Genomic DNA, 26,318 nt, shown 5'->3' with positions numbered 1-26,318 from the left:
TCATGAATAATGGTGAACAGCAAAACACACCATAAAATGTCTGAATCAATGCTACTATCCACTGAATCACACTATGGGCACACACTATATCCCATTAAGACCATATGGAGGAATGGTATTTCAGCAGAACCTGCTTTCTCTCTGCAACCCTACAAGTGTGATACGATTTTGCAGCCTCCTTTTTGGTCCCATACTTCTTGAGACTGAAGCTTATTGCTGGAAGCATGAGATCAGTCGTGCATTATAACATGCAACTTGTTTTGCATAATTTGATTAATTAGAATTATCTTGGGCATAGGTCTTAAAAATATGTAGAACCGTGCTTGAGATAAATGGAACTGTGATTTATATATTTAGGAGAATAAAGTATAAATGCTGGTATGATACATTCCAGATTTATTAAGCAACCAGCAACTGAGTAATTAGTAATTAGTAATGTTGGTTTCTGAGAGGCTAAAAGATTCATTTAGAAAAATGATGATGAAATCATGGGAATATATTTTGAGTGTGTTCATTAGGATCCAATTATTGTGAGAGAATGTTAATAGTCTTAGCCACTTTACTAGGATATAAGATAAGAAATTACATTTGTAAATATTAGTGTAAGAACTATTGATACATTTGCTTTAAATAAATGGGTTAATGTCTGCATTTTTTTTTATTCATTAATGGGATGTGGGAGTCACTGGCTAGGCCAGCATTTATGGCCCATCCCTAATTGCCCTTGAGAGGGTGGTAGTGAGCTGCCTTCTTGAACCACTGCTGTCCAAGTTAAGACCATGAACAAAATAATTTTATAGCAATACACTCAAGTTTTTGTCAAGCAGTCTTGCTAACAATAGATTTTAGGCTACCATTGGTGTTTTATTACGGGTTTTCTAACTACACATGCACTTACATATGGTTATAAAATAAAAGCAGTGTTTTTTATACAATGATTTATATACAAAATTGAGCAACATATAAAAGTTAACACATTCTCAAAGACTGTGGGCAATGACCAGTAAAGATACTACTAGTAGTCAGATATAACTGAATTATTAGTACAGAGGAGCACTTTCCAAATATTGTAGTATCATAGAAAATAGTGACACAATGGTGTCTCTTCTGCAGGAATTAATTGTGTGGGTAAGTATCATGAATTATAAGCACTTACCTTGAGATTAGTTCCAGGCAAATACAATAAATGATAAATTCTTCTCATGAAGAATCCTATGGGTTTAGCTTAATTCCTTGCAGACAAATTGAAACTCCTCTTTTAATGAAAATAGTAAATACTTACTTTTCGCCAAAATTAATACCTACTAGCAAAATTACATTCTGAAAAATTCTGAAAAAATTTCAAAATCAGAGTGGCTAATCTTAACATTTTTCATTGGGTGAAAATGGTTTAACTTACCTTCATACATTCTCGTGCTAATTTGGAAGGGCATTGCTTAATAAGAAAGTCATCTTTTATCAACGTAGAAATTACACTAAGTTAATCACTCAAATTTCCCTTTTCATGTTGAACAAGAGCTCGATGACAAGAGCTATTCAATCTATCTAACTCCTCCATCAAGAAAGATCCCACTGTTCTTCCTCTCCACCACTCCCCAACCCATCAACTGTGGCATTGAACCATTTCTCAAATAACCCCAGAGTATTTTTTCTACACTTCTCTATCTAAATTTCCATTATGTGTATTGATCATTCTTTGCATGAAGAAAACTTTCCAAACAGTCCTCAATTTGCCTTGAATCTGTGCTCTCTAATCCTACCTTTCAGTTTAAAACAGCTTTGTACGTTTATCTCTTCCATATTATTTAGCATGTCATATAGGTCAATAAAATCAATCCCACACATCCACATCCTGGTCTCCTCTTTTCAAAGGTTTTTTAAAAATTGCCCGTCTTTCCTAAAACTCAGGCCTCTGAGGGAGCAGTCTCACGGATCTTCTTTATACTGTTTCCTGCATATTAAAGGCCAGAATTTGCTGGAATAGGGCATCCTGTGGTGAACACCATGAGCTGAAATGTTTTCCTCACTCTTCATCCCCAACTAATTTTGTACTGCCATTTTCTGGAAGTGCGAATTTTAATGTCAGTCATAGCAAGCTCAAGTCTGGGACTTTGGTGAATGCTAGACTAATAGTCTATTTCCTTAACCAGTGAAATTTAATGATTTCAATAGTTAATTTATGCATGAAAGCTATATATTCTATAACGATTTGCAACAAATCAAATTCTGCTCCACTGGGCAGAAACATTTCTTACTTTTTCAGCCAGTTACTACCCTATGTATTCTCAGGAAGCACATTTTCATCCAGTAATGCACTTGTCAACCTGTGCTGTCTTTCAGTTATATTTCCTATCGCATTTATATTCCTCTGTGGAAGATATGCTACATTTTATAATTTCCCCAGTTGAACCTATATCCTTGCTATGTGTTTTGTATGGCATGGGCAAGACATTTCTAATTACTTGCAAACAGGTTTCAAAGTGGAAGGTGACGGGAAACATCAATTGTCCCATTGGCAGAGATCCTATGCCATTATTTAGCAGCCATAACTTTGTGCATAAACTTAATTTTATTTTGAGGCACAAATGCTGCAATTTCTTGACACTCATGGTCGGTGAGCTCCAGTTCTGGCCAGGCTAATACCAGAGTGACAGAATTCGTCCAGCTATTTGAGGTGGTTTGCAATTCACATCATATTTTTTCCTCACCACAAATTAATCACTTTTTTTATGCATCAATAATGATGTGCATCATTATTTTGGCAGCAAATTCTGTGCCATAGGGTAGAATTTTCTGTGCCCACTAGCAGTGGGCTTGATAGGTGGGGTGCATTGGCAATATGGCGCGATCGGTTTCACGATGGCAGGAAGGCAGGTCGCGATTGTCCGCTCAGCCTGCCAATGGTGGGCTGCCTCTCCTGCCAATGTATGTCTGGGAGCTCATTGTAATATATCAGCGTATCATTAAAAGGCCATTTGGCAAAGTTCTTGTAGCCCCGCGGGATCGTCGGTCCACATTGGCGGGAAAGCACGTCAACCTGTTTCACAACGGCAAACAGGCAATGAGCACTTGCCGGCCTTCACTTTGGGGGAACTGGAGGTGAGTGAGCAGCAGCGTTCTCCACAGCTTGCCAGGGTTGCCTGTTGCTTTGCAGGCTTCAGGGGCACCGGGAGGCCTGGGTGAAGTGACATCCTGCCTTGGAGGTGACTGTTGCTGTTGTCGGGGTCATGGAGGCAACTGATGCCCTGGTGTTGAATCCTGCGCACAGGCAATCGAGGTGGGGGGCAGGGTAACTGAAGGAAGTGGCCATGCAGTAGGGACACGTGTATAAACTGACCATCCCTCTGCAACTGAGACAGTCCAGGCGCAGCCACTGATATGTTTGGGGTTGGGCTCCTAGCCTGCCCGCCCATACAAGCAACGCAGCGGCACCAAAGTGTCACCAAGCATTCTAGACCTTACACACCTAAACCCCTCTACCCCCCACCCCCCACTTCCCACCCCACCTCCAGCACAGACTGTGAGTCCGCGACCACTTTACTGGACTGTGGAGCAGTTGGACTACACACATTGTACAATCTCCTCGCCAATGCTGGCCATGTAACAGTCACTGCTGGAGGCACTCACAGCCCCTTGGAATCTCAGCATCCTGGTTAGGAGCAGTCTCCCTCATGACGCAGGCTGACAGGGCAGCCATGCAGCACACTCATCTCTGGTCATCCGAGAGGTGGCCAACACTCCCCAGGAAAAGTTAAGGGGCAGTCACACAGGGCCAGGGAAGGTGCTAAGTACACCTATGATAACCACATCTCTCTCTGTTTCATGCTGCAAGAGGATCACGTCAGAATTATGGAGCCTGGTGACCTAGCTTATGCCTGATGGCCTACAGAGAGCAAAGAAGACGGAAGACTGAGTGATTGATGCTCCTGGCCGTGCAAAGGCAGGAGCAGCAACCTCAGGAAGAAGGGGATGCTGAGGCTCCTGCACACGCTGCCCAGGAGCGACAGCGAGCCATAGCTGGTCAGCGCCTAGCGAAAATCAGAGTCTATAAATGCCGCCTGTCATTCCTGCAGATGTCTGAGAACCAGTGTCACTGAAGGCAACGCATAACCAGGGACCTGGTTGCTCGCATCTGCCACTTACTGCAGGACTTGGCGCCAAGGGGACATGGAGGGCATCCACTGCCAGTGGCTGTGAAAGTGACCATGATGCTCAATTTCTATGCCAGTGGCTCCTTTCAGGGCTCCACAGGTGACTTATATGGGATTTCACAATCTGCCACCCACAAATGCATCCACAAGGTCACAGATGCCATCTTCCCCATGGCCCACAGCTTTGTGCATTTCACCCAGGACTGGGCCAGTCAGGATGTAAGGGCCATTGGATTCACCCTGATCTCAGGATTCCCACAGGTGCAGGGTGTGATTGACTGCACTCATGTGGTGCTCAGGTCTCTGTCGCTACACACGGTGGACTCCATCAACCACAAGGGAATCCACTCACTGAATGTGCAGCTGGTATGCAACCACCAGCAAAACATCCTGCAGGTGTATGCACTGTTTCCAGGGAGTGTGCACAGTTCCTACATCCTCAGACAGTCACAGATCCCTGGAGTCTTCCAGGGCCCACAAAGGCTGCAGGGTTGACTCCTTGGGGACAAGGGCTACCCACAGAGGCCGTGGCTGATGACACCCATGCAGCAGCCTCAGACTGCAGCAGAGCGATGGTATAATGAGGTTCATGCTTCAGCTCACAACTCGGTGGAGCAGACTATCATGATGCTGAAGATGAAGTTCCGGTGTCTGGACCAGTCTGGTGGAGCCCTGCAATACAGTCCACAGAGGGTGTCATGCATCGTCGTCATCTGCTCCGCCCTTTACAATCTGGTGCTGCCACAGGGAGAGAAGCTGGCTGAGGAGGAGATGGAGGAGCTGCACATCTCCATGTCTCCTCCGGTGAGGAGGACGCTGATGGCAGAGAGGGAGAGGATGTCCTCGGATGCAATGACGATGGGGGCCCTCGCACTGACTAGATGAGGCAGGCGCCCTCAGTGGCCTTCATAGCTGCTAGATTTGTGGAGTATGATGACGACATGCAGTGAGGTGACGACATAGATCCTCAGTGCATTTGTGAATGTTTGACTCCAGTCTGGCTTATGGCAGCGTCAATACCCTCTGGGGGAATGCTCTTGTCATGGAGACGCAGGAGGCCCTAATAGTCGCTCAATTACAGGAGGATGTTGATGATATGCAGTGAGGACACTCCATAAATCTTCACACAACCTCTGAGAATATTTCAACTCTTTCTTGGACTTGAACTAAAGTTCTGTCGAAGGGTCATGAGGACTCGAAACGTCAACTCTTTTCGTCTCTGCCGATGCTGCCAGACCTGCTGAGTTTTTCCAGGTAATTCTGTTTTTGTTTTTGCTCTGAGAATATGACTCCTGTTTGGCTGAGGGTAGATCGCTTGCGCTTGTGATCAGGGTCATATCATACAGACACTGCCATGAAACTTTAGAAGTTCTGATGCTTTGTCCGCCTTCAGCACCTGAGCCCTTCAGGAGCTGGAACACAGCATCAGTGGTCACAGATGCTGAAGAGATGGGGCCCAGCCCCTCCTTAAAAGTGTTGAGAGCACATCAAGAGAATGAGAGAACTCTGTGGCGCCTGCCCATTACATTCTGGCAGCAGTGACCAGCAGCGCCAAGGTGCAGGCATCAGTAATGTTTCCAGTGAGTGTGAGGCGGGACCATCACTTTGGTCTGAAGGCTGCACAGAGCACAGGGGAGAGGTCCTGGACTGAGACACCTGCCTTTATCTTGTGCAGAAAGGTTTCACATCTGAATGACATAAACACTGCTCACCAGAAGAAGGAGCCATAGACAGGGAGACACTCTTGAGAGTTTATTGACAATAGTGAACAGTAGGTACAAGTGATTAACACCCGTGCCCAGACTAATTCTCCTTAACTTCCCTATCCCTGTCTCTACATCTTGGTGCTCCCCGGACATCCACAGCAGAGATGGTGGGGGCAGCCTGCTGACTGTGATGCCCTGTCTGTGATGACTTTGGTGGACATCTTCTGGAAGGCCGAGACTTGGAGGGCCCCAGACAGCTTTCGGGGCCCTGCTATGTAGCAGTGGCACCCTCCTCGGCCTGTGAAGCTGGAGCTGCTGAGGTCACAGGAAGAGGGGATTCAGATAGGCCAGGCACTCCCCGAGTCACTTGGGTGGATGGGCCCGGAGTGTACACCTGCTGATCCGCCTCCCTACGGGTGCCCGGGGGCCCCTGGCTGACTCCTTGAGGGGAAGGGATAGCTGGAGTGAGACCGAGCTGACTTGCACCCTATCACGTACAGATCTTTTTAGGCCAATTATGGCATCAGCGATGGAGTTGAGCCCACATAACAGTGCGACATCCTGGACCAAGGTCTCCATGGCAGCCGCTGTCCTACCATGTTGACCTCGATGCATCGGCATGCCGGTGCTATCGCCTCAGCCTGAAGACGGACGGACTCCTCTATCGTGCCTTGCAATCTGAGGAGTGCAGCGGACATCCCTTCTTCATGTTCCTGAGTTTGCCTTTGCAAATCCAGCAACAGTAACTTGACTGAGTCCAGAGGCTCATCATCTGAATCAGACTCAGCAAATTTCTGGCCCTCAGCAGTCCTCCAGGTGTCGGGGACCTGGGGAGTCCCTGCCGCCGCCTGCTATGGATCAGAAAATGTAACCTGCTCACCAGATTGCGATCCCATTTTTATTCTAATTCTAGGTGCTAGCGAGGTGTGTGTCTCTGACCTGGTGGAGGGTGTGGGCAAGTGCTGTGATGGAATTTCGAGGAGGGTGCCTTCAGATTCCTCTTCGGAGATTTCTTTGGGGTTTGATTGGAGGCCCTGGGACATGGAGGACTTGTTGGCTGTTTGTGCCTGTGAAAGCAAGGGGAGATAATTAGTGCATGCCCGTGGCCTGTGAAACAGTACTCATCACTCACAGCATGGTTGTCTGCTGGATGTTGCACTCCTGGATCCTCACTTGGTAGAGCAGCACCAACCTCACCATCAGCACAGGACTGGTCCTGGTCATTGCCAGCCAGCTGGGTGGCTCTGTTTTTGAATTCTGTCAGAACTTTGATTTCCTGCATCCCTCCACCTGTCTGCAACCTTTCCCTCCTGTTGTGAGCCAGTTTGTCCTGCTTGGATAGAGTTGAGGAGAGCATATCAGGACGCCTGCCGAGCCAGATGATAAGGATGCCTGGCCTGTGTGGGTAGTGAGTGGTCCCATTGACGGGATGAGGACAGTGACATTGTGTGTGAGTGAACAGTGATGTCCCTTTCCCTGGCAGTGAGTGATGAATTTGTGAGTGTGTGAGTTGCGAGTGATGAAAAGTGTGATTTACCCTGGAGGAACGGAGGAGATCATTCGTCCTCTTGCAACACGGGATGGCAGTTGGCGCTGACCACCGTTGCCACCGCCTCCCAAGCCGGATTGCAGCCAGAGCGGGGGTACGGGTCATCCCGGCAGGCCTCCACGGCATCCAGCATCATTCGAGGAGCATTAAACAGGGGGATTGCAGCCTTTTTTCCTTTGCTGGCCATGTCTCCCGGACAACAGTGGTGAGCTGGTAGCGATGAGCGGTGTGCTGGTGGCTGCCTTTTAAACATGCCAGCCAGCGTGATGCAACAGCAGGTTAAGGGCAAATGACAGCTTGCCTGCCATGGAATCAGTGTGTTTCCTGGGATGCATAAATAATGAGGCAAGTTTAGGACAATACAGCATGAAAACCTGTCATCGTCGTTGGTGGGTAGTTATGCCATTTTGCCTGCCCACTACTGCAAACAGTGCAAATTTGGGAAAATTCCACCCATAGGCTCCCATTTCTCAGTGATCAAAATGGGCGAAGTGTAATCTAACCAAAACACTGTGGTTGAGTATCCTCTCACTAGTGTACATTTATGTGATATAATTCAACATGTTTGCTGATTGATATGCAGCAGTGGTTGGACATGTTTATTATTGACCCTATAAATCCTCCACCCTTATTAACCATAGCACCCATTCACACTGCACATTTTCTTCTGCATGTCTTTTTTTGCATTAGTCTGGATTAAGCTTTGCTCTGACCACATACATAATTTGTGCAACTCGATTTGTAATTTCTCCACTAGACATAGTCTATAAATTTGACAAATTTTCATTGAGTTTCTGAATCTATGCCATTGGTGAAATCAACAAATAGTGTTGCCCCATGCAGCACTTTGTCCCACCCCAACATAACTCCTTTAATAAGTATTTGTTTTTTCTCAGACTTCAGCCAATTTCTTACCCACTCGCAACATCTACCATAAATCCCCATGGCTGTCAGATTAATAGCCTTTTGTATGTAGCTACAGCCAGATGCTTTTAGAAAGCTAGGCACTTCACATTGTAATGATTTCTTCACTAAGGATGTCAATACTTCAAAATAAAAGGTCAGGGGGATGTAAACCAAGGACATAAAAAATAAAATGCTGCAGATGCTGAAAATATGAAATAAAAATAGAAAATACTACAAATGGTCGATAAGTTAGGCAGCAATGGTTAACGTTTCAGGCCTATGACCCTTCGGCAGAACCATAAGGTATTACCCTAAGGAATCCCTCTCAGAGTGTATGTACTTTGTAATATTTCTGCACGTTTTTATACAGATTACAAATTACTGCTTGCAGCACTTTTGAAACAGACAAGTGACACTGACATCAATGCTTGTAAGTGAGTGCATTTCAGGAGAATCTTTGGACTGACATCATACAGTACATCTGCTTCACAGTTTATTTGTTGAAATTTAATAGATAACATTCCATGCAGGACTGCTGCAAATTGAATTATTGAGGAAGCATTAAAAAAAATTTGAGAATGCAGGATTATGAATTGGTAGGCGATTGTCATTTGTAATGTTTGCCCCTAAAGTTATCTCCTCTAACAGAAGAACCTCTGTGATCATGTTTCCCTTGATTGAAGCTTTCTCATTAAGCAACAAGGTCCTCGTCTAGACGTGACAAGCCTATATACACATATCCAGGAACTCATATCTTTAACCTTTCATCACACTTGTCGTGGCTATTGAAGAAAGAGTCCACTTAGGACTGATTCTATTATGTACCAATTGTATAGGAAAGTTTTCCTTTTCTCCCTGTTAGCCCACACACCATCTCTTGCAGAAGGAACAGATTCCTGCTACTAATATTACTCTATCAGCAGCAAGTTAGAGATATGTGAAGTTGGCCTGGAATGACACTGGTGATTTCTTCCTCACTGGAAGAAAATGTTTAAGCTCAGATATTTATGAGGAGGCAGGGAGAGGTTGAAAATGGCTGGCATCCAACAAGGCAAGGGACAAGGAAGTCCTACTGAACACTGAAATTAACAGGAGGAACTATTTATTATCTTTGATTTTTCATTTTGGCCCAGCAGCAGGCCAAATTAGCAGCCTAGCCAATGATTCCACAGGAAAACCAGCAGCAGAAGGCCAAAGTCAGGTCCTTTGGGTGATCTCCGACAATGGGGAGGTGAGAAGTTGAAAGCTCAGGCACTTTGACTGGGGGCTGTGTGCAGGGCATGGTCAGCAGACTGCAACTTGGGGAGAGAGATATTGGGGCCCAAGTGGAGTAGGTCAGCAATCACGGTAGTGGGAAAAAAGAGACTGTGACTGTCAGTGGGGAGACTGAAGGCTCATTTGAGATACTGGCGGGGCACTCCTGCTCCTCCTGGCCGAGTGCTTGTGGAACTGACAAATCCCTTTGAGTCCCCAGACCCTAGGGAAACTCTTGAGGCAACTGTTAATTTAAATTAATCTCCCAATTGCATTTTGTGAGCCTGATTTAGGTGTGTTAATGAAGTGCCTTGTCCCTCGTGACAGAACACTCAGATACCATGACCTATAACTTCCCACAATGATGTAATTAAAATTGAACAAATAGAAAAACACCGAGCAGAATCTGCATTCAACTACTCTGATACAACATGCCTTTTTTTTCCATTTTTGGTGATCTGTTTTGTCCATCAAGGTGAAGGATAATAACACTAGGAAGTGAAACATGTTTCTGCTTCAGATATCTGGTCAGACGTGCAGCACTCTCAGGACAGAGAAAATAGCACCAGTCAAATGTTGAGGTAAGCTCCCTCTACTTTGCTGCCACAATATGCCTTTGTCCAATCACAGAAGAGTATCTCCAGATATACCAATGTGATATTTCTATTTTGAGCTCTTGCCATCCTTGTGGCCTCTCTGAATGAGAAAGTCAATTTTGTGCTATGGTATGGCACCAGCCAGGAACTGGATTAGGACTGCTTCAGAGCTTTGGTGAAACCATACCCAGCATCTTATGCACAGTTATGGGCTTAAAGGAAGGATATTCTTGGAGGCAGTACAGTTCACTAGATTGGTTCGTGAGCTGAGAGAATTGTCCAAAATCAGAGGCTGAGTAAATTGAGCTTTACTCTCTGGAGTTTTGAAGAATGAGAGGTGAAATTGCTGAAGGGGCGGACAGGGTAGACACTGAGGGTTATGTCCCCTGGCTGGGGAACCTAGATCATGGGGGCACAGTCTCAGGATAAAGAACCAATCATTGAGGACAGAGATGAGGAGAAATTTCTTCACTCAAAGGGTTGTTGTCAATGTAACTCTTTTGAGTACAAACACGTTTCCATCTGTTTCAGATGAAGTTACATTGTTTTTCATAGTTTGCCATTGTGAGATTTGAACTCTTGATAATCTTTTTAAATGAAACCAATTAAATCAACAAAATTGGGATAAATCAGGCACAGCCCCTAATTCAGGTCAGCTGTAAAACCAAGGACAAAATTTAAAGGAACCTTACAAACTTTAAATCAAAATGTGATTAAAGGGGTCAACAAAACACCCCAGTCCCCGCGGTGCCCACCGAGCACAGAAGGCCTCGAGCGTGTCAGCAGACACCGCGTGCTCCCTCTCCAGGGACATCCGGCAGCGAACGTAGCCGCGGAAGAGGGACAAACAATCAGGCATAGTTAAGATGTAACTCTTTCGAGTACAAACCCGTTTCCATCTGTTTCAGATGAAGTTACATTGTTTCATAGTTTGCCACTGTGAGATTTGAACTCTTGATACTCTTTCGAGTACAAACCTGTTTCCATCTGTTTCAGATGAAGTCACATTGTTCCATAGTTTGCCATTGTGAGATTTGAACTCTTGATACTCTTTCGAGTACAAACCTGTTTCCATCTGTTTCAGATGAAGTCACATTGTTCCATAGTTTGCCATTGTGAGATTTGAACTCTTGATACTCTTTCGAGTACAAACCTGTTTCCATCTGTTTCAGATGAAGTTACATGTTTCACAGTTTGCCATTGTGAGATTTGAACTCTTGATCTTGGTGTTACAAGCCCAGTACCATAACCACTTGGCTATTTAGGCCAAGCTTAGGGCTATCTGTACAGTCTTAATATCCACTAACCTCTCCTTCCATATTGATCTTGTAACTCTTTCGAGTACAAACCTGTTTCCATCTGTTTCAGATGAAGTTACATTGTTTCATAGTTTGCCATTGTGAGATTTGAACTCTTGATCTTGGGGTTACAAACCCAGTACCATAACCACTTGGCTATTTAGGCCAAGCTATATGTGTAACTCTTTTGAGTACAAACATGTTTCCATCTGTTTTTTCAGATGAAGTTACATTGTTTGCCATTGTGAGATTTGAACTCTTGATCTTGGGTTTACAAGCCCAGTACCATAACCACTTGGCTATTTAGGCCAAGCCTATAAGAAGAAGTAACACTTTCGAGTACAAACCCTTTTTCCATCTGTCTCAGATGAAGTTACATTATTTCATAGTTTGCCATTGTGAGATTTGAACTCTTGATCTTGGGGTTACAAACCCAGTACCATAACCACTTGGCTATTTAGGCCAAGTTTGTTGTCACTGTATCAACAATTACATTGTCAAGGCCCAATAATCATCTTGTTGACTGGCAACTACATTGTACAGCAATTACATTGTTAAAGCAATTACATTGTTTAAACAGGTGATGGGCACTGACTCACCATAAATGGGTACAGCTGTAACACTCCAACTGGGAGTCTGTCACTCTGTTAAGCTGGCTGAAGAATCAACCTGATTGAGGTAAAAGACCAGCTTCAGACTCATTCTTCCCTTATATACAATTATTGGAATTAACAGTTGTGAATCTTTTGAATTCTCTACCCTAAAGAGTTGTGGATAACTTTAAGGCTGAGATAGACAGCATTTTGTTCTCTCTGGGGATCGATGGATACAGCAAACAGATGACAAAATGGGGTTGGAGCAGAAGATTAGCCATGATTGTATTAAATGGCAGGATAGACTTGATCAAGTGGTCTTCTCCTGTTCCAATTTCTTGTTCCAAAATTAATTTTAGATTTGACCTATAGTGATGGTAAAGGAGACTTTTGTATCTGCTGAATTCAGCCTTGGTTGGGGTTGAACACAGGGACTTGAATATAAAGGGACAGTGTGTCAATCAATTTCTCTATTCCATCTCAAAGCTATTACATATCAGAGCAATATAATGCTGGCAGACTCTCTGTTCCTGGAGTGTTGCAACTGTACCCATTATATCATCACCCTTGCTTCTGAAAAATAAAACCAATTTTCAATAAGGAAAATAGAGAAAATGATAACTGAAATGCCAATTTTTAATGCTTCTACCCAGCTACATAGATTGGAGTGTTCTGATAAAGTGTAAAAAAAAAAACTGCATCCTCTTTCTCATGCATTTCTATAGCAATGTGTTTTTTTTTTAAATAAAATTTGTTGGAAATAAATCTGTGCCTGTTAAGCAATATAACCTATCCATGTATGTGACAGTAGTGCCCCAAAAACATACAAAATACAATCCAGAGTTAACAACAATGTCATTTAGTGGACCCTGACATCCTAATATTACAGAGCAATGAATCATATAAAGCTGCAATGGTTTTAGAAACTGATTGAATTAAAAGCTGAAGGAACATACAAATATACGAATTAGGAGCAGGAGTAGACCACTCAGCCCCTTGAGCCTGCTCCGCCATTCAATAAGATCATGGCTGATCTGATTTGTAACCTCAACTCCACATTCCCATCTATCCCCGATAACTTTTCACCCCTTTGCTTATCAGGAATCTACCTAGTTCTGTCTTAAAAATGTTCAAAGAATTATTATTTGTCAGTGATATCATCAACACTGAAAGAAAATTATGACAACATCTAGAAGTCTCTATTTATGAGTTCACTTGAGATAGCAATTGGAAGTATGTTTGCAGGGTCATTTTGATATTGTTAATAGACCCTACCCTGTCCCCGTATTAAGAAAATAATCCTTTTTATTTACAAAGAATATGTCAATAAAAAGGGACAATAATTTAATTTCTATAAATTAGATTGCAACATTTATAAATGTCTAACTATGGCATATGGAACATATTAGACACATTAGATTATATTAATAAAGTTGACTTAAGTGATTCATGCTAATGCAATTTTGAAAGTCTAGTTAATCTGGGAGGGGAAATGTCATTTGAAAAAAAGATAGAATTAGACTATTTAGTAAAACCATTCGCATGCAAATAAAGAATTCTAAAATTCAAAGCTAAGATGGCAGCAAACGCTTTATTTTATATTTTAATATATTCCTTTTCATCTTCAGCTTTAAAGTAATGAAAATTGAATTGATATTTAATTTCTCTTAACTAATTCTAGACTCTCTTATAAATTCTGATGTTTGTTAATATTAGATAATGCATTCGGTAGTTCAAATCTCTTTGGAGGAATTTTTCCTCTGGTCACTATGTTTAGCAATGTGATAAACACATTAAATTTTAAAGCATTTATGAGTACATTGTAGTTGCTGGAAAATTCTTCCTCTCATGTATTTTCCATTCAATGTAATTAACTTATTTAGAGATCAAAGGTCTCCATTAGTATTGTTCCTGATATTCTGCACACATGCACATGTATGCACACAGGCACAAATGCATATACACAACAGGCTTCTCAGGTATGACTTACTAAAAATGACAATCACTTTGTTTAAAAATGTAACATATTTTGTTGTACCTTTACATAACTTTAAAAATAAATGTGGCTCTTTTTTACAATGTGATTACAATGGTTTTACTTCTATTGATCACAAATCATATTATAACTGGTAATATTTCCTTCATTTTGGCAATATTCTCTTTCTCTCACACACATATCAAACAATGGTGCGATGCCTTTGTAAATGTAGAATTTATTGCAATGGCTATTTTGTTTTATTTTAACTTGCTTCTCAAAATATATTTTTAGGTAAATCTGGGTCCTATGCATTAATTGACAAACTTGTTGAATGAAAAATTTATGAAGAAAACAGACTTCTATACCAATACTAAGCACAAGTACAAACAAATCTTCCATATATTATCCTTAAAGCTTGGGTACTCAAACACATATCAGCACATTGAGAAAACTGGTACATGCATGGAACTGTTTGTACATTTAGGTCCAAGTGTTGCATATATTTTGAGAAAATTATTGTGCATTATCCTGATCTGTTGATTGGAATAGAATAGTTCTTATTCTGTTGTACTCAATGGGAACTGGAAATAAGGCAAAAATGTTTCATTCTCTGAGCATTTAGGAATACACCACTATATTTATTAACTTCCAAATAAAAGATTTAAATTGTAATCATTGTTTTCTTAGTTGTTAGATGTTTCGGTTGTTGAATAAAAGGGATAACTCATTGAATTGCACATCTCCCTGTCAAATATTAGGAAAATAGTCCATATCATGCAACACTTGAATGTAAGGTAAATTCATATTCATTCATCTGGAGTTATTTGTAGAATGAAGCAACACATTATAATCTAAGAATAAAACTGCTTTTTGAAAACTATATTGCAATTTTTTAAACTTTAAAACATTTTGCACATTGCAGCTTTGGCCATACAATATGAAACTGAAAAGGGGAACATTGGTGAATGTTTGTTGGTAAATGTGAAATTATACTTTGCAAAGCAAACCAAATGTGGCCTCTTCCTTAAAAAGGGACAAAAACTGAACAACAGAAAAGGAAAATAAAATACTTTGGGTTTAACAAGTGTTGTTGGTTTATAAATGGCACAAGTTTGAAATTAGATTTGATCTGGCATTATTCAATGACTAGGCATAAAATCCATGCTTCGAATGATTTCATAAACTAGACTCTCATAAAGTGCAGGGTAGCAAGCTGGGTTCAACTCATATTAATTCCAAAAATGTTTTGATTCAAAGTAGTTTGTATTTTATGTTGCCAAGAGCAATCGAAAAGTGCTATTGCCGGCAGTCTGGTCCTTTTTGCATGGCCTAGGGGCTATAGTAGTGTTTAAGCTGCTGAATTTGCCTGGGGCTGCAAGCCTGAATGATCACAAGGCGAATCAGGAGCTTTTTTAGGAGTTTGCCATCAAGATTTTAAAAAAAAAACACATGGACCAAATGTCACTTTGTTACCCTTATAGCAAAATATTGGAGCATAGACCACCTAACATCCCTTATGGCTGCACAAAAACAATATACCTTGAATATATATCTGCTGTCAAGTTTTACTTCTGAAATTTAAAACAAAAATACCTTTCTTAATTAAAGATCCAATCTTAAGCCTGATCAGTTAGTGTTTTATAAAGTTGAGATGAATTGTTAGTACCAAGGGTGATCAGAAAGGATGCGACTTCAGTAAATAGGAGATGGTTTTCTTTTGAAAACAGGAGATCTGAATATTCATCTAAGTGAAGCACCAGTCCGTATGAACAACATTAATATGATCTCTACTGAATTTGGTACTCAAAAATATTAACATATCAAAGCAGATGCCCCAGGCAAGAGAAGCTATCGATACTGGGGCACTATGCAATGTAAAGATTATTGGTTCTGATGGTTGGGAGAGTGGAGCTTCAGGCTAAACACTGCACACCATTAACTGAAAGTGATAGCAGAGGGATTTCGGCATCAGTGCTATACCACAATAATACCAAGAATTTACTTTTAAAATATAGATTTGGAATAAGTGTAAAAGTTTATTTTCAAAATTACACTGTGGAAAAGTAACAACCCAAATAAAATAAGCCTGGAGAAATATCAATTCAACATTTCTTCAGTGGAGACTTAGCTATGATATCAATTTCCAAGATGGAGAAGTGATTCTTTTTGAACCTTATGGCTTTATGTACTAAGTCTATATCTAATAACTGGGGACAGGTGTCCGAAGGTAAGTGAACAATAGTAAGACAAAGTCTTGAGGAGAAGGTTTCAGTTCATCTTAAGGTATTAATTCAAATATCGTATTTCTCATTCAATTGTATTCAATGGAACTATGACAGAAGCAAGGATTTTTTTCATTGTCAGCTGGATGTCTGATACCTGCAGATGCTCAACATTATCTCAAAAGGCCTTTAATTCAAATATTTGGGAAGCCCACATTCTTGGTTTCTACATTAGTTGGAGACTTTTAAGCATGATAATGATTTTCTCACATGTTATATCTATATGGAAGGTGCACTTGAATTCTGTAGAAAAACACCACACTTAAGTTAACCTAAGTTAACTTAGGTTCAGATAAACAATTGCCAAGGCTCAGATACACCAAAACTTATGCTGGGCTATTGATTTAGTTAATACTGCATCCCTCTGTCCATTGTGACTGTTTCTTGTTTTTTAACCATAAATCCACATCATGGTTTAGTCCTGAACTTCATTCATGCGCTTTTAAATGGCCAGCAATAATGAGAGATGAAGGGGAAGCATTTGGACACGTGCCTTATGTAGCACAAGCATAACCTGCATTAGAACTTTTCTGTCATTGATAAGAGAAGAGAAATGTTGGAAAACACTTCACCTCTCCTCAGCAGATTCCCAAAGAATTGTGTTCAAGCTAAAGTTGGCATCCACCACAAATCCCAGGAACAGGTATGGGTAAAAATTGGAATAGATGCCTCTTGTATTTTTCAATCAATACCTTCAGTTTATTTCTCATGAGCTACACATGAATAATAATTGACAAGAGGGGTGCCCATAACTTTATCTCATTGGTTACTTCATTTTAAGTCACACCTGCGAAGTAACACAGCTATTCTTTCAAAAGTACCTAGGACACTATTCAAATACTTCTAAATATGATGCATCAAACATGTCACTTATAAAAAGAGCTTGAATTTATATAGCAACTTTTCTGATCTCAGGGTGCCCCAAAGCTCTTTACAGCTAATTAAGAACTTTTGAAGTGTAATCACTGTTGCAATGTAGGAAATGTGACAGATAATTTGCATGCAGCACAATCCTACAAACAACAATAAACTAATTACTAGTAATACTATTTCTTCGTATTACTCCACCTTGACAGTTTAAAACTAATTCACATTGTGACTAGATAATATGTTTAATTGATGTTGGTTGAGGGATAAATATTAGCGATGGCATCCTTGAGCAATCCCTGCTCTTTTTTGTATAGTACCATGGGAACCCACCTGAGAGGACATATGGAGCCTTTGTTCAAGGTCTGATTGTAAAAGACAGACGATAAACTGGATAGGTGACAGCGAGCAAGTCACTCATTCCACTTTTGTGAGAAATAGAGTCACTCAGTTTCCCTTCTACCCTTATGTGGATCTTGATCAGGAATGCACATGCTAGGTAAAATCCAAGACTTGACCATGTACTCCCATAGCTTTCAATGCTCTTCATGAGTGCAGCATAAGGCACTAGGTCAAATTCATCTCAAGCGCTGATGAACACAGTGTAAGCAGATTTTACAGAGATGTGGTTTATTTCATGGACACTTACAGTGCCAAAGCCTGCCCCATACACCCACCATGAGAACAAAGTCTATCCTGCTTCTTTATGATTAGAGTGGACTTCCAACACCTCCAATGTAAGACCCAAAAAAGAATCCTGGGAGGTGCTGATATCAGCAACACACCTGTGTGATTTCAGGTCTCAGAAGGTTATGTCTTTTGTGGATAGGAAGAACACCAGTTGTGCTCTGGGGCACCAGAGTGGATAGGTGCTTCAAACAGAATCATATTCCCCAGTCTCAGAAAGGCAACTCCAAAGGGAGTCAGCGATTCTTGGCATTGATGTGTGAGATCATTAGCATTCTCCCTTCCCCTTAAAGCAGCTTTTCGGAATTCAAGATAAATATCACCCAGACTTGCCGGCCTTTAAGGAATGATTATTTATTTATTGTTATATACCATAGTCCAATAGCCCAAAGAAAGAAAGCTAAAAGATTAGTTAGTCTGCTTGATGGCAAACTAAACTACTAAGGTTGACTAACAACTTCCTGGCTAACAGTCCTCATGAAAGTATTAAAATGATATGAATCCAAGATACGTGGCGCCTATTCTAAATGTAATATCGAATGTTTCAACACAAGGCTAATACGAACACAGGTAGGAACGTTTAGAATTGATCGGCGCTTTGAATTTGCATTTTGTGGTAAGCAAAGCAAAGCAAGATTAAATGTTATATGTGTTTTTAGTGCACTGGAAATAAAATGATTCCAGAGTTTCAAGAAAAAAATGCGGAGCATTGGCAAATAAAACGCACCATTCTCACCATTTGAAAGGTGCCTAAGGTTAGTAAGAATAAAAGCGAAGGGAGCTGTTTTCAGCACCAATTATATCATTTTGTTCTGGCAGTATTTCTGAACACCTCCAGACAACAATCCGCAAGGTCACGTCACTGTAAATAACATGATCCACTTTTAGAATAATGCCATTTAATTTGCACATATCACGAAAACGGCCGTGAAACAACCAGAAAATCTGATGAAGCACTTGCAAAAATGTTCATTGTAATAAAAAGCCAATGTGCCAAATATCTACAAATCAAGTATTCCTTATTATTGGTAGTATTCATAATGGTCGCAATCAATAATAATTATTTTAAACATTGCTAAGATCTTATTGTTTATATTACACTGCATATTACATTAGAAGGTATTGTAACTAAATACTATTCATTTAAACATGTTATTCTACCGACTTCAATGGACGATTTTGGAAATAAGTAATTTGTAGATTCAAACGTGTTGACAAAAACTATGCCAAGAGCTCTTCTCAGGTCAACGTGCTATCAACTTCTCATTCCTAGCAAATCTTCAAACTTTTATATGGAAAGGCTCAATACTAAATTAAAATGGCAACTTTCGCGGGGGGTATAATTCTACTGACCTGCAGGTTTCATGATATTTCTAAGTACTGCAGCTGTCTTTTTAAAAAATATTTGGGGATTGCAAAGCTTTTTTCCTAAGGCTCCTTGAAAAAACATAAACTTGATACTTCCATCTGTTAAAGAGTGAGGTAGATGCAATCTACAATCTTGGAAAATCCGTTGCGGTTATGATCTACAGCAATTTTTTTTACATAATGGAATAATGATAAGCTAAAAGTCTTGCGGTTCTGGATTTCTTTTAACTATTTCCTGTTTAAATTAATAAACTAAATGCACCTTAATTTGTATTCCTGTTAATTTGTCTTCATTTATTTTTAACTGAGCAGCCCTCCACACCACCGAAGCGTCGGAAATGCAGCAAGCCAGTTTTTGTCATTTTGCGGTTAAGCGTTGAGAGATACCCACCAATGCGGAAATTGATTCATTTATGGGAGGTGCTCAGAAACAGGAAAAAAAATCACTCCATCATAATTCTGTTCCAGTGCCTTTTATGTATTCCAGAGCACCTTAATTGTTGATTTTTGATATATGTACATAGCGATAACACTTTCTGATGCTTTACAAAGGCAGAAAATGAGCGGAATGTGTTCCTAACGGTCAATTAATGGCTTTATATTGCTGGAGCAGTCAACTGCATTTTAGACCGTTTGCTCCCGACTGATCTAATGTTTGAGTCGTTTCTTTACGTGTGCATTTACTGTCTCCCAGCTCAAGTTATTTGAAGAAATGTGCCGGATCTAAATGTCAGGTGATGCCAATGGTGTGTCCAACTGGGTTACAGAGTTTTCAATGTCAGCCGAGTTAATTTGAAAGCAAAATACATGCGTGTGCAGACAAAAAGGGCGTTTATCAATTGTTTAATAATCTCTAGTTGTTATTCAAATTATGCCTGATCAGGTTTTTAGCTTTGTAACAGTATTGGTTCCGGTTTCATTTCCGAGAGCCTGGGCAATCCGTACGCACAGCAGAATTGATCAAGGTCCCAGCCCGTATTCTGTTTTTTTTGCTGTTCTCTCTACTCATTGTGACACGCAGCTACCAGTGCCCAACACACTTTAAGGACGGATAAAAGGCAATGCGGTTTGCGTTCATGCGGAGGCCGATTCACTTCTGAAAAAAAATTATGACATCGCTGTCGTGTCATACACCAAAGAAATAATGAGACAAATGACTTACCTCTCCGTATTACTCCGCCTTGACCGTTTAAAACTAATCCACACTGTGCCTCCACTGAGTTCTATAAATCAAAACACATATGCGAAATAAGGAAGCTGCAATTTTAAAATAATGTACATCCTATCATTTCGTAAAAAGATCGCGGACAATGCCATGCGCCCATTTCTCCTTCCAGGAGCGGCTTTTAAAAATCTTACCGTGTTTTCTGCTGCAACAAAAATCTATTTTTTTCCTCATTGCATACCCATATACAGCACAAACATTTGCCCTTAGCGTCATTATTGCAGGATCTAAGTTTAATTATATATCTTATTTACTGGGAAAACTTCCTGGCAAATATATATTTATGAAAAAAACATACAGCAAATGTATTTGATTTGCATTGCTGCAATTATTTCTTCCCAGGCCTTTTTAGTAAAATGTACAATCTTTGGTCGGGTCCTTGAGCCAAATGAAGCATTTTAATTTTGTGAAATACTCCTCCCTTCACCCAAGGTACAATTAGTTCAGGGCCGTTAACAGTCCGATCACAGCTAAATTATCATTCCGTGAAAACTTGAACTGATTTTACGGTTCTGGCCGGAATGACTTCTCCCATTACTATTTATGTATTAATGATAAATATTTATTTTGTTTACGCACGAATTTCCAATTTCTCGACAAAAAAAAAATAAAGCTTCTTGGCCTGTCTAATCCATGGAGAAGTTTGAAAAGAATTCTGAGAGAGGTGTCGCATACTAAAGACCGGTCCAATTTGCCTGGCATCCTTTGCTCCCCTTTCTTTAGCTCTATTGACGCGCTCTTGTAAACCTTTAGAAACTCACAGCCCTTTCTCTTATGTTCTGGGGTTAAAGTGATTATAAAATCAATATAAAAAAAACTCCTGGATCAAGCATAAATTAAACTCGTGACGGGGAAAAGGTGTGACAGTTTCTTTTGTTTGGCATAACAAATCTTTTTAGGGAGCTCAAAGATGCATCTACTGCCGAAAGACCAGTTTGCATCTGTTCAGCTGTTTAAGCAGTCTCCAGTCAATTTGAGTTCAGCACGAATTGACGAGGAAGCAAACATAAAACTGGAAACAAATGTTTTCTGCTGCTGGGCCAGCAATGGGAACACAGGAGCGGAATGGAGTTTTTACACAGCATTTACACAAGGACCAAAACTTAGTCGGATAACACATATATAACTCGTTTTCGATGAAAGTTTCATTCTGTCCTTATTTTTAACACACTTGTTTTTTTTAAAGGAAATAACTAGTCTGGTCAGATGACGTTGCACAAGAAAATGGATGGGTGACATAAAGTCGAAAATTGGATAAACTACGGTGCTCCCGCGCGTTGCATTTTCTTATTGTTTCTCGCTTGCAAATTCCCTAATCCTTTCTTTAACAAAAAAACACCACGCTTTGTGTGGAGAAAAAGAACCATAAATGTACAAGTATAAAATTCAGCACCAGACGTGCTGAGCGGAGGAAAAAGAACATAAAGGGGGTTTAGTTGAGCAGAATGCGTTGCATTGAATTAATGTTCGCCAAGCCCCAGTTTGAGAACTTGCTTCTAATGAGGCCACAACTCTGTTCTCTGTTTTGGTCTGATATTCTGTTATTTCATTTATTGCCCTAGCTTTAATGAACTAAGGGAGAAAGTCACGTTTTACGTGCACTAATCGTCTTAATTTCCTTCCTGATCCAGGAGATAAGTTTTTTTTAAACCTAGAGTGTGCTGAAATATACCGTGTCTTAGAGGGAAAAGCACGGGCGGGCGAGATATCGAACAGCGTTTCTCAAAATCCTATTTTTACTGAACTGATCATTTTTTTTATCAAAAAAAAGGAGGACCAGTCCTGCAAGTGAGAAACAAGAAATACAAACAGAATTTAACGTGAGTATAATCTCCAAATGTTGCCAATTAGAAATACAATTGTAAAAAGAGAAAATGGGTGAATTGTTGCTCGTTTCTGGGGTTCAGTATTTCTAAACTAAATCAGTGCCAAAATACAGGCTCTGAAATCCGGTAAAGTATTATTTTAAATGAATAAAGGCGTTGATTTGACTATTTCGTGAAATAAATCTTTCTCTAAAAGCCTATCCACCTTTAATTCGAAACCACTCTGGAGTGCCTTTCATTGTACTTCCCTCGAGCAGTTCAACCGTAAAATGTTATTTTTTTGCCGTCAAACTATTTTATTTCAATTTGGTAGATTCGGAAAGTTCCTCGGAGGAGGTGGAAGACACGTTATACAGCAACGAATGTCCATAGCACATTTTGTAAGTAAAGGTCAAATATAGAATTTGCTAGCCGAATATACATTTCAGGTACATGGGACAGCTTCAGTCTTGTGTTTTTAAGGAACTTCGGAGCAGCTAATATTAAAAATGACAAAAATTACAAGGTAACAACAGCTATGTAATAATATTCGTCACATCGCGATTCTTAATTTTTTTCTGTTCAGCTTGCATTGCCCAGGATAAGTCAACGGCGGTAAGTAACTGCACTGCTCTTTAACGGCAGACACATCACGGTTGCTTATGAGGTATCAGAAAGGAACTTTTGAAAGTTACAATATGATATTTTGTTCATGGTACGGGCAGTAATACGGGAAATGTGTCAAAAATAATGATATATCGTCTAGCATTGCGCCCGTCAGTTCCATCGGTTGTGAGTTACTTTAGTTTGACTGCCGTAACCTTTGTTTGCCCTGCTCCTTTTTAAACTACCGAGAGCAGACAAAGATCACTGGCGAATTCATTTAGCTGTTTTACGGTGGGGGGTGGGGGGCAGAATATAAAACGGACTTAAAATCAATGAGATTTGAAAGTTGAAGCGTTGAGGAAGAAAAGCGAATTCATATTTTCTTATTGGGCATTTTAGAACCACTAGATTATTAGTATTATTAGTATTAATTCTAATTTTACCTGTATGTCATCAGATCCTGGAGGTGGTAGCCCTAGATTTGGACCTGACAGAAGTCTTTGGTCTGGGAGCATGCTATACTGGGAGCCATGGCTCATAAGAGACAGGTCGTGTCGGCGGTAAGCTTCCAAGCAGCCCAGCTCTCGCCTCTGCTCATCCAGGCAAGAGGACTTGAGAGTCCGGGCATTGTGAAGATTGATAAAGTCTGCAGGTTCTCCATGATGGATCTGTTGGTAATATTGTTGGGTATGATGGAGGCTATTCAATGAGTAAGCATCTGGGTTGACTGCCGGGTGGCTGTGCTGGAACTCATAGTGGAAGGACTGGTGATGGAGAGGGGTGTACTGGTGGTTTGTGGAGAAATAAGGTGAAGTAAAATCGGTTCCATTCGCGGAGTAGGTTAAAGGGGATGAGGATGAATAGGCGACTGTAGAATTTGCCACTGATTCCAGACATCCCAGCTGCATCAGACGATAGCTGTTTGATCCATCATGACGTATCTGAGAAAAAGAAAAGAATAGAAAACAAATCTGGTTTGTCATTTCTTATACCTTCCAGGTACGAAAGTGCGATCAATCGCCTCAATCGCTCAAACACTAAAGCCTTCGAGAACATACAACCGCAAACGTCTTAAACCTATCCATTACCAATGGAAAATGTTCAAATCCCTTCAAACAATACACGGCGGTTTACCTAAATCTGGCTACTTAACTTTCCATCTTTTTAGGGATAACATTTTTTTTCATTATGGCAACTGTTGCAGTGTAACGAATGCCACTCTCGCGACAGATGTCATAACGAATACATTTGCTCTTAAAGCCAGGAAAAGTAACTTTTAATTGATCACAACAGCTCCAGAAAAGTAATAAAAAAATCTTCAGCATAATAAAAATACCTCAGGATCATGGACGAGACCCGGGAACGTTGCTGACATTTTCAATCCAATAAGAAGTTTCAGTGCGAGCAAGTTAAGGGAAAAAAAAAACACTCAATTTGCCCCCAAAATGATATTCTCTCTCTACACCGCGGAAGAATCCGTCTATTCCAGGCGAAATAACGTTTCCTCTGCACAAAAGCAACTCCCTGTATCACATTTTGTACTTGTCGGTTTTTTTTCTTAACTGATGGCGTAGGTCCCTTGGTAATATATAAGTTTTGAAAATTAAGCATCAGCATTGAACTGGGAAGACAATAGACAGAAGCGCTCCATCCCAGGAGACGCGGAATAAATATTGTATCTTCTGCTCATCACAGCCGAGCTTGCTCTTAAGTTGTTAATTGTACTGGGGAGTTTTTCGTGCTTTTTCCGGTAACGGTGGATTTGTGATACCTAATCTTGTAAGCCTTTATTGCAATTTTCGAAGACATCAGGGAAGGAGTGCTATTTTGTCGGATCTATGGCACACCTGTTTAAAGTAAGTAGAGATTTCACCCATGGCACTATTAAATCTGCATTATTCTAAAACTGATGTGGCTACAATGGTTTTAAAATGAAGGCACCCAGTTTTGTTAGCGATGCGGACAAAGGTGACATATCAAAAATATCTACATAATGGCTTCGATATATTTAGATTTTAAGAAAAACTTGATAGTTTTGTGTTCAGGCAAAGCACCGCGTTTATTATTTTTAAACTAAGTAATAAACATTCTTTTAAATTAAAGGAAAGCATTTGTACCAGGCCGAAACCCGGGAGTGTTGCATATATTTAACTTTGTTGACTTTGATTTTCTACCATGGAGGTGGACAGGAAATATATTATTACTAATGATTTTTAGCTAGCCTCTCATACATTTCACTCCTTATTAACATGCATATTTTCATATATATCTGCATTTTTGTAATCTATAACAAATCCTACAATTATAATTCAATTTTCCCATTTTTGTATATTTTAATACTGCTGCTAATAAACTAACGTTTGTTGTGGATAACATAACTGTGACATAGCTGTGTGGTTGTATTTAGTGCTGTTTCATTCTCATTTTAAGAAGGCTTCGGTCAACTTGCAGGAACTTTCCCGACTTGAAGATATCAAATGATATTACACTAGAATGAAAACGTTGTCCTTTCTTATTATTGTGTGTGAACAGAGTAATTGGACGGATCGACACTCCCATCAATGATGACGCGGTTACTAAATAGCCCACTATTTTTACTGTTTCAGTAACTACCGCACGAGGGAGATACATTTTACAATTTCTATATTAGAATATTTCATTACATGGATAATTGAGAGTTGCTTGTTCAGGACATGTGCCTGTTTTAAAGATAGATTATTAATATAGCCCATTTTTAATTAAACTTCAAAAATACACTTTTTTTCTAAAATTCGGCCGTTCAACAATATACCCCATTTTAGTTCAATTATGAGTCAAGCTTTTCACTCGGCATGTGTGCACACATTATCTTCATAATATCTCATTTTACTTAATAATTTTGTATTGAAAATAACATGCACCCTGCTAGAAGGTTGGTACAGGTTCAAGAGGACAATGGGCATATCCTGTATCCTGATAGTTATTAAATAGAGCCTGAGCAAGACTCAGAAATGGGATATTGTGTTTTAACGAGCAGCAGGCGATCTAACATTGAACTCTATGGAATAATAAAAACCAAGTTTTTGGTGTGGAGGTCTGCCAGACCATTCGTCTTTGCTCATGCAGACTAACCAGAGTTGTCACCCTGGCCCCGTTTTCTTTGTACAAATCGACAAAGGCACACGACTGCTATTTACCTCCATTGTGTGAAGTCCAAGTGTGATCACCCAGGCGTGGAAAAAGGTCAGTTTCTTCTCCTTCAACATTACATTAGCTCTGTTGAATTTATGTATAATCTTCTCCACACAGAGAAGAAACAATCAAAATAAGAAAGGATTCTGACAGAAGGGGGGCAGTTTCATTATTATCTCATTATTGGTTTACCATGTGTACATTATTATTTAGCAAGTATGAATTTTACCATTACGCATACATAAAATTACTTTCACACATATAGTTCTACAGTTT

General features: G+C 40.3%; 1 protein-coding gene across 1 annotated transcript in view; it reads right to left on the bottom strand.

Annotated features, from left to right (window-relative positions):
• tfap2d (transcription factor AP-2 delta (activating enhancer binding protein 2 delta)) overlaps positions 1–24,246 on the bottom strand; it is an 87,891-nt gene extending 63,645 nt beyond the window's left edge. The window contains exons 1-3 of the mRNA XM_041188552.1: positions 24,208–24,246; positions 23,315–23,812; positions 20,398–20,458 (exon numbers count right to left, since the gene is read on the bottom strand). Of these exons, the coding sequence (XP_041044486.1) occupies positions 20,398–20,458; positions 23,315–23,812; positions 24,208–24,246 (598 nt within the window). The remainder of the gene's footprint in view (positions 1–20,397; positions 20,459–23,314; positions 23,813–24,207) is intronic.
• Positions 24,247–26,318: the final 2,072 nt, after the last annotated feature.

This window comes from Carcharodon carcharias, chromosome 5 (genome assembly GCF_017639515.1).
Source record: "Carcharodon carcharias isolate sCarCar2 chromosome 5, sCarCar2.pri, whole genome shotgun sequence".
Classification (NCBI taxonomy): Eukaryota; Metazoa; Chordata; class Chondrichthyes; order Lamniformes; family Lamnidae; genus Carcharodon; species Carcharodon carcharias.
Note: the sequence above shows the minus strand (reverse complement) of the source record. Positions and strands in the feature narration are given on the sequence as shown.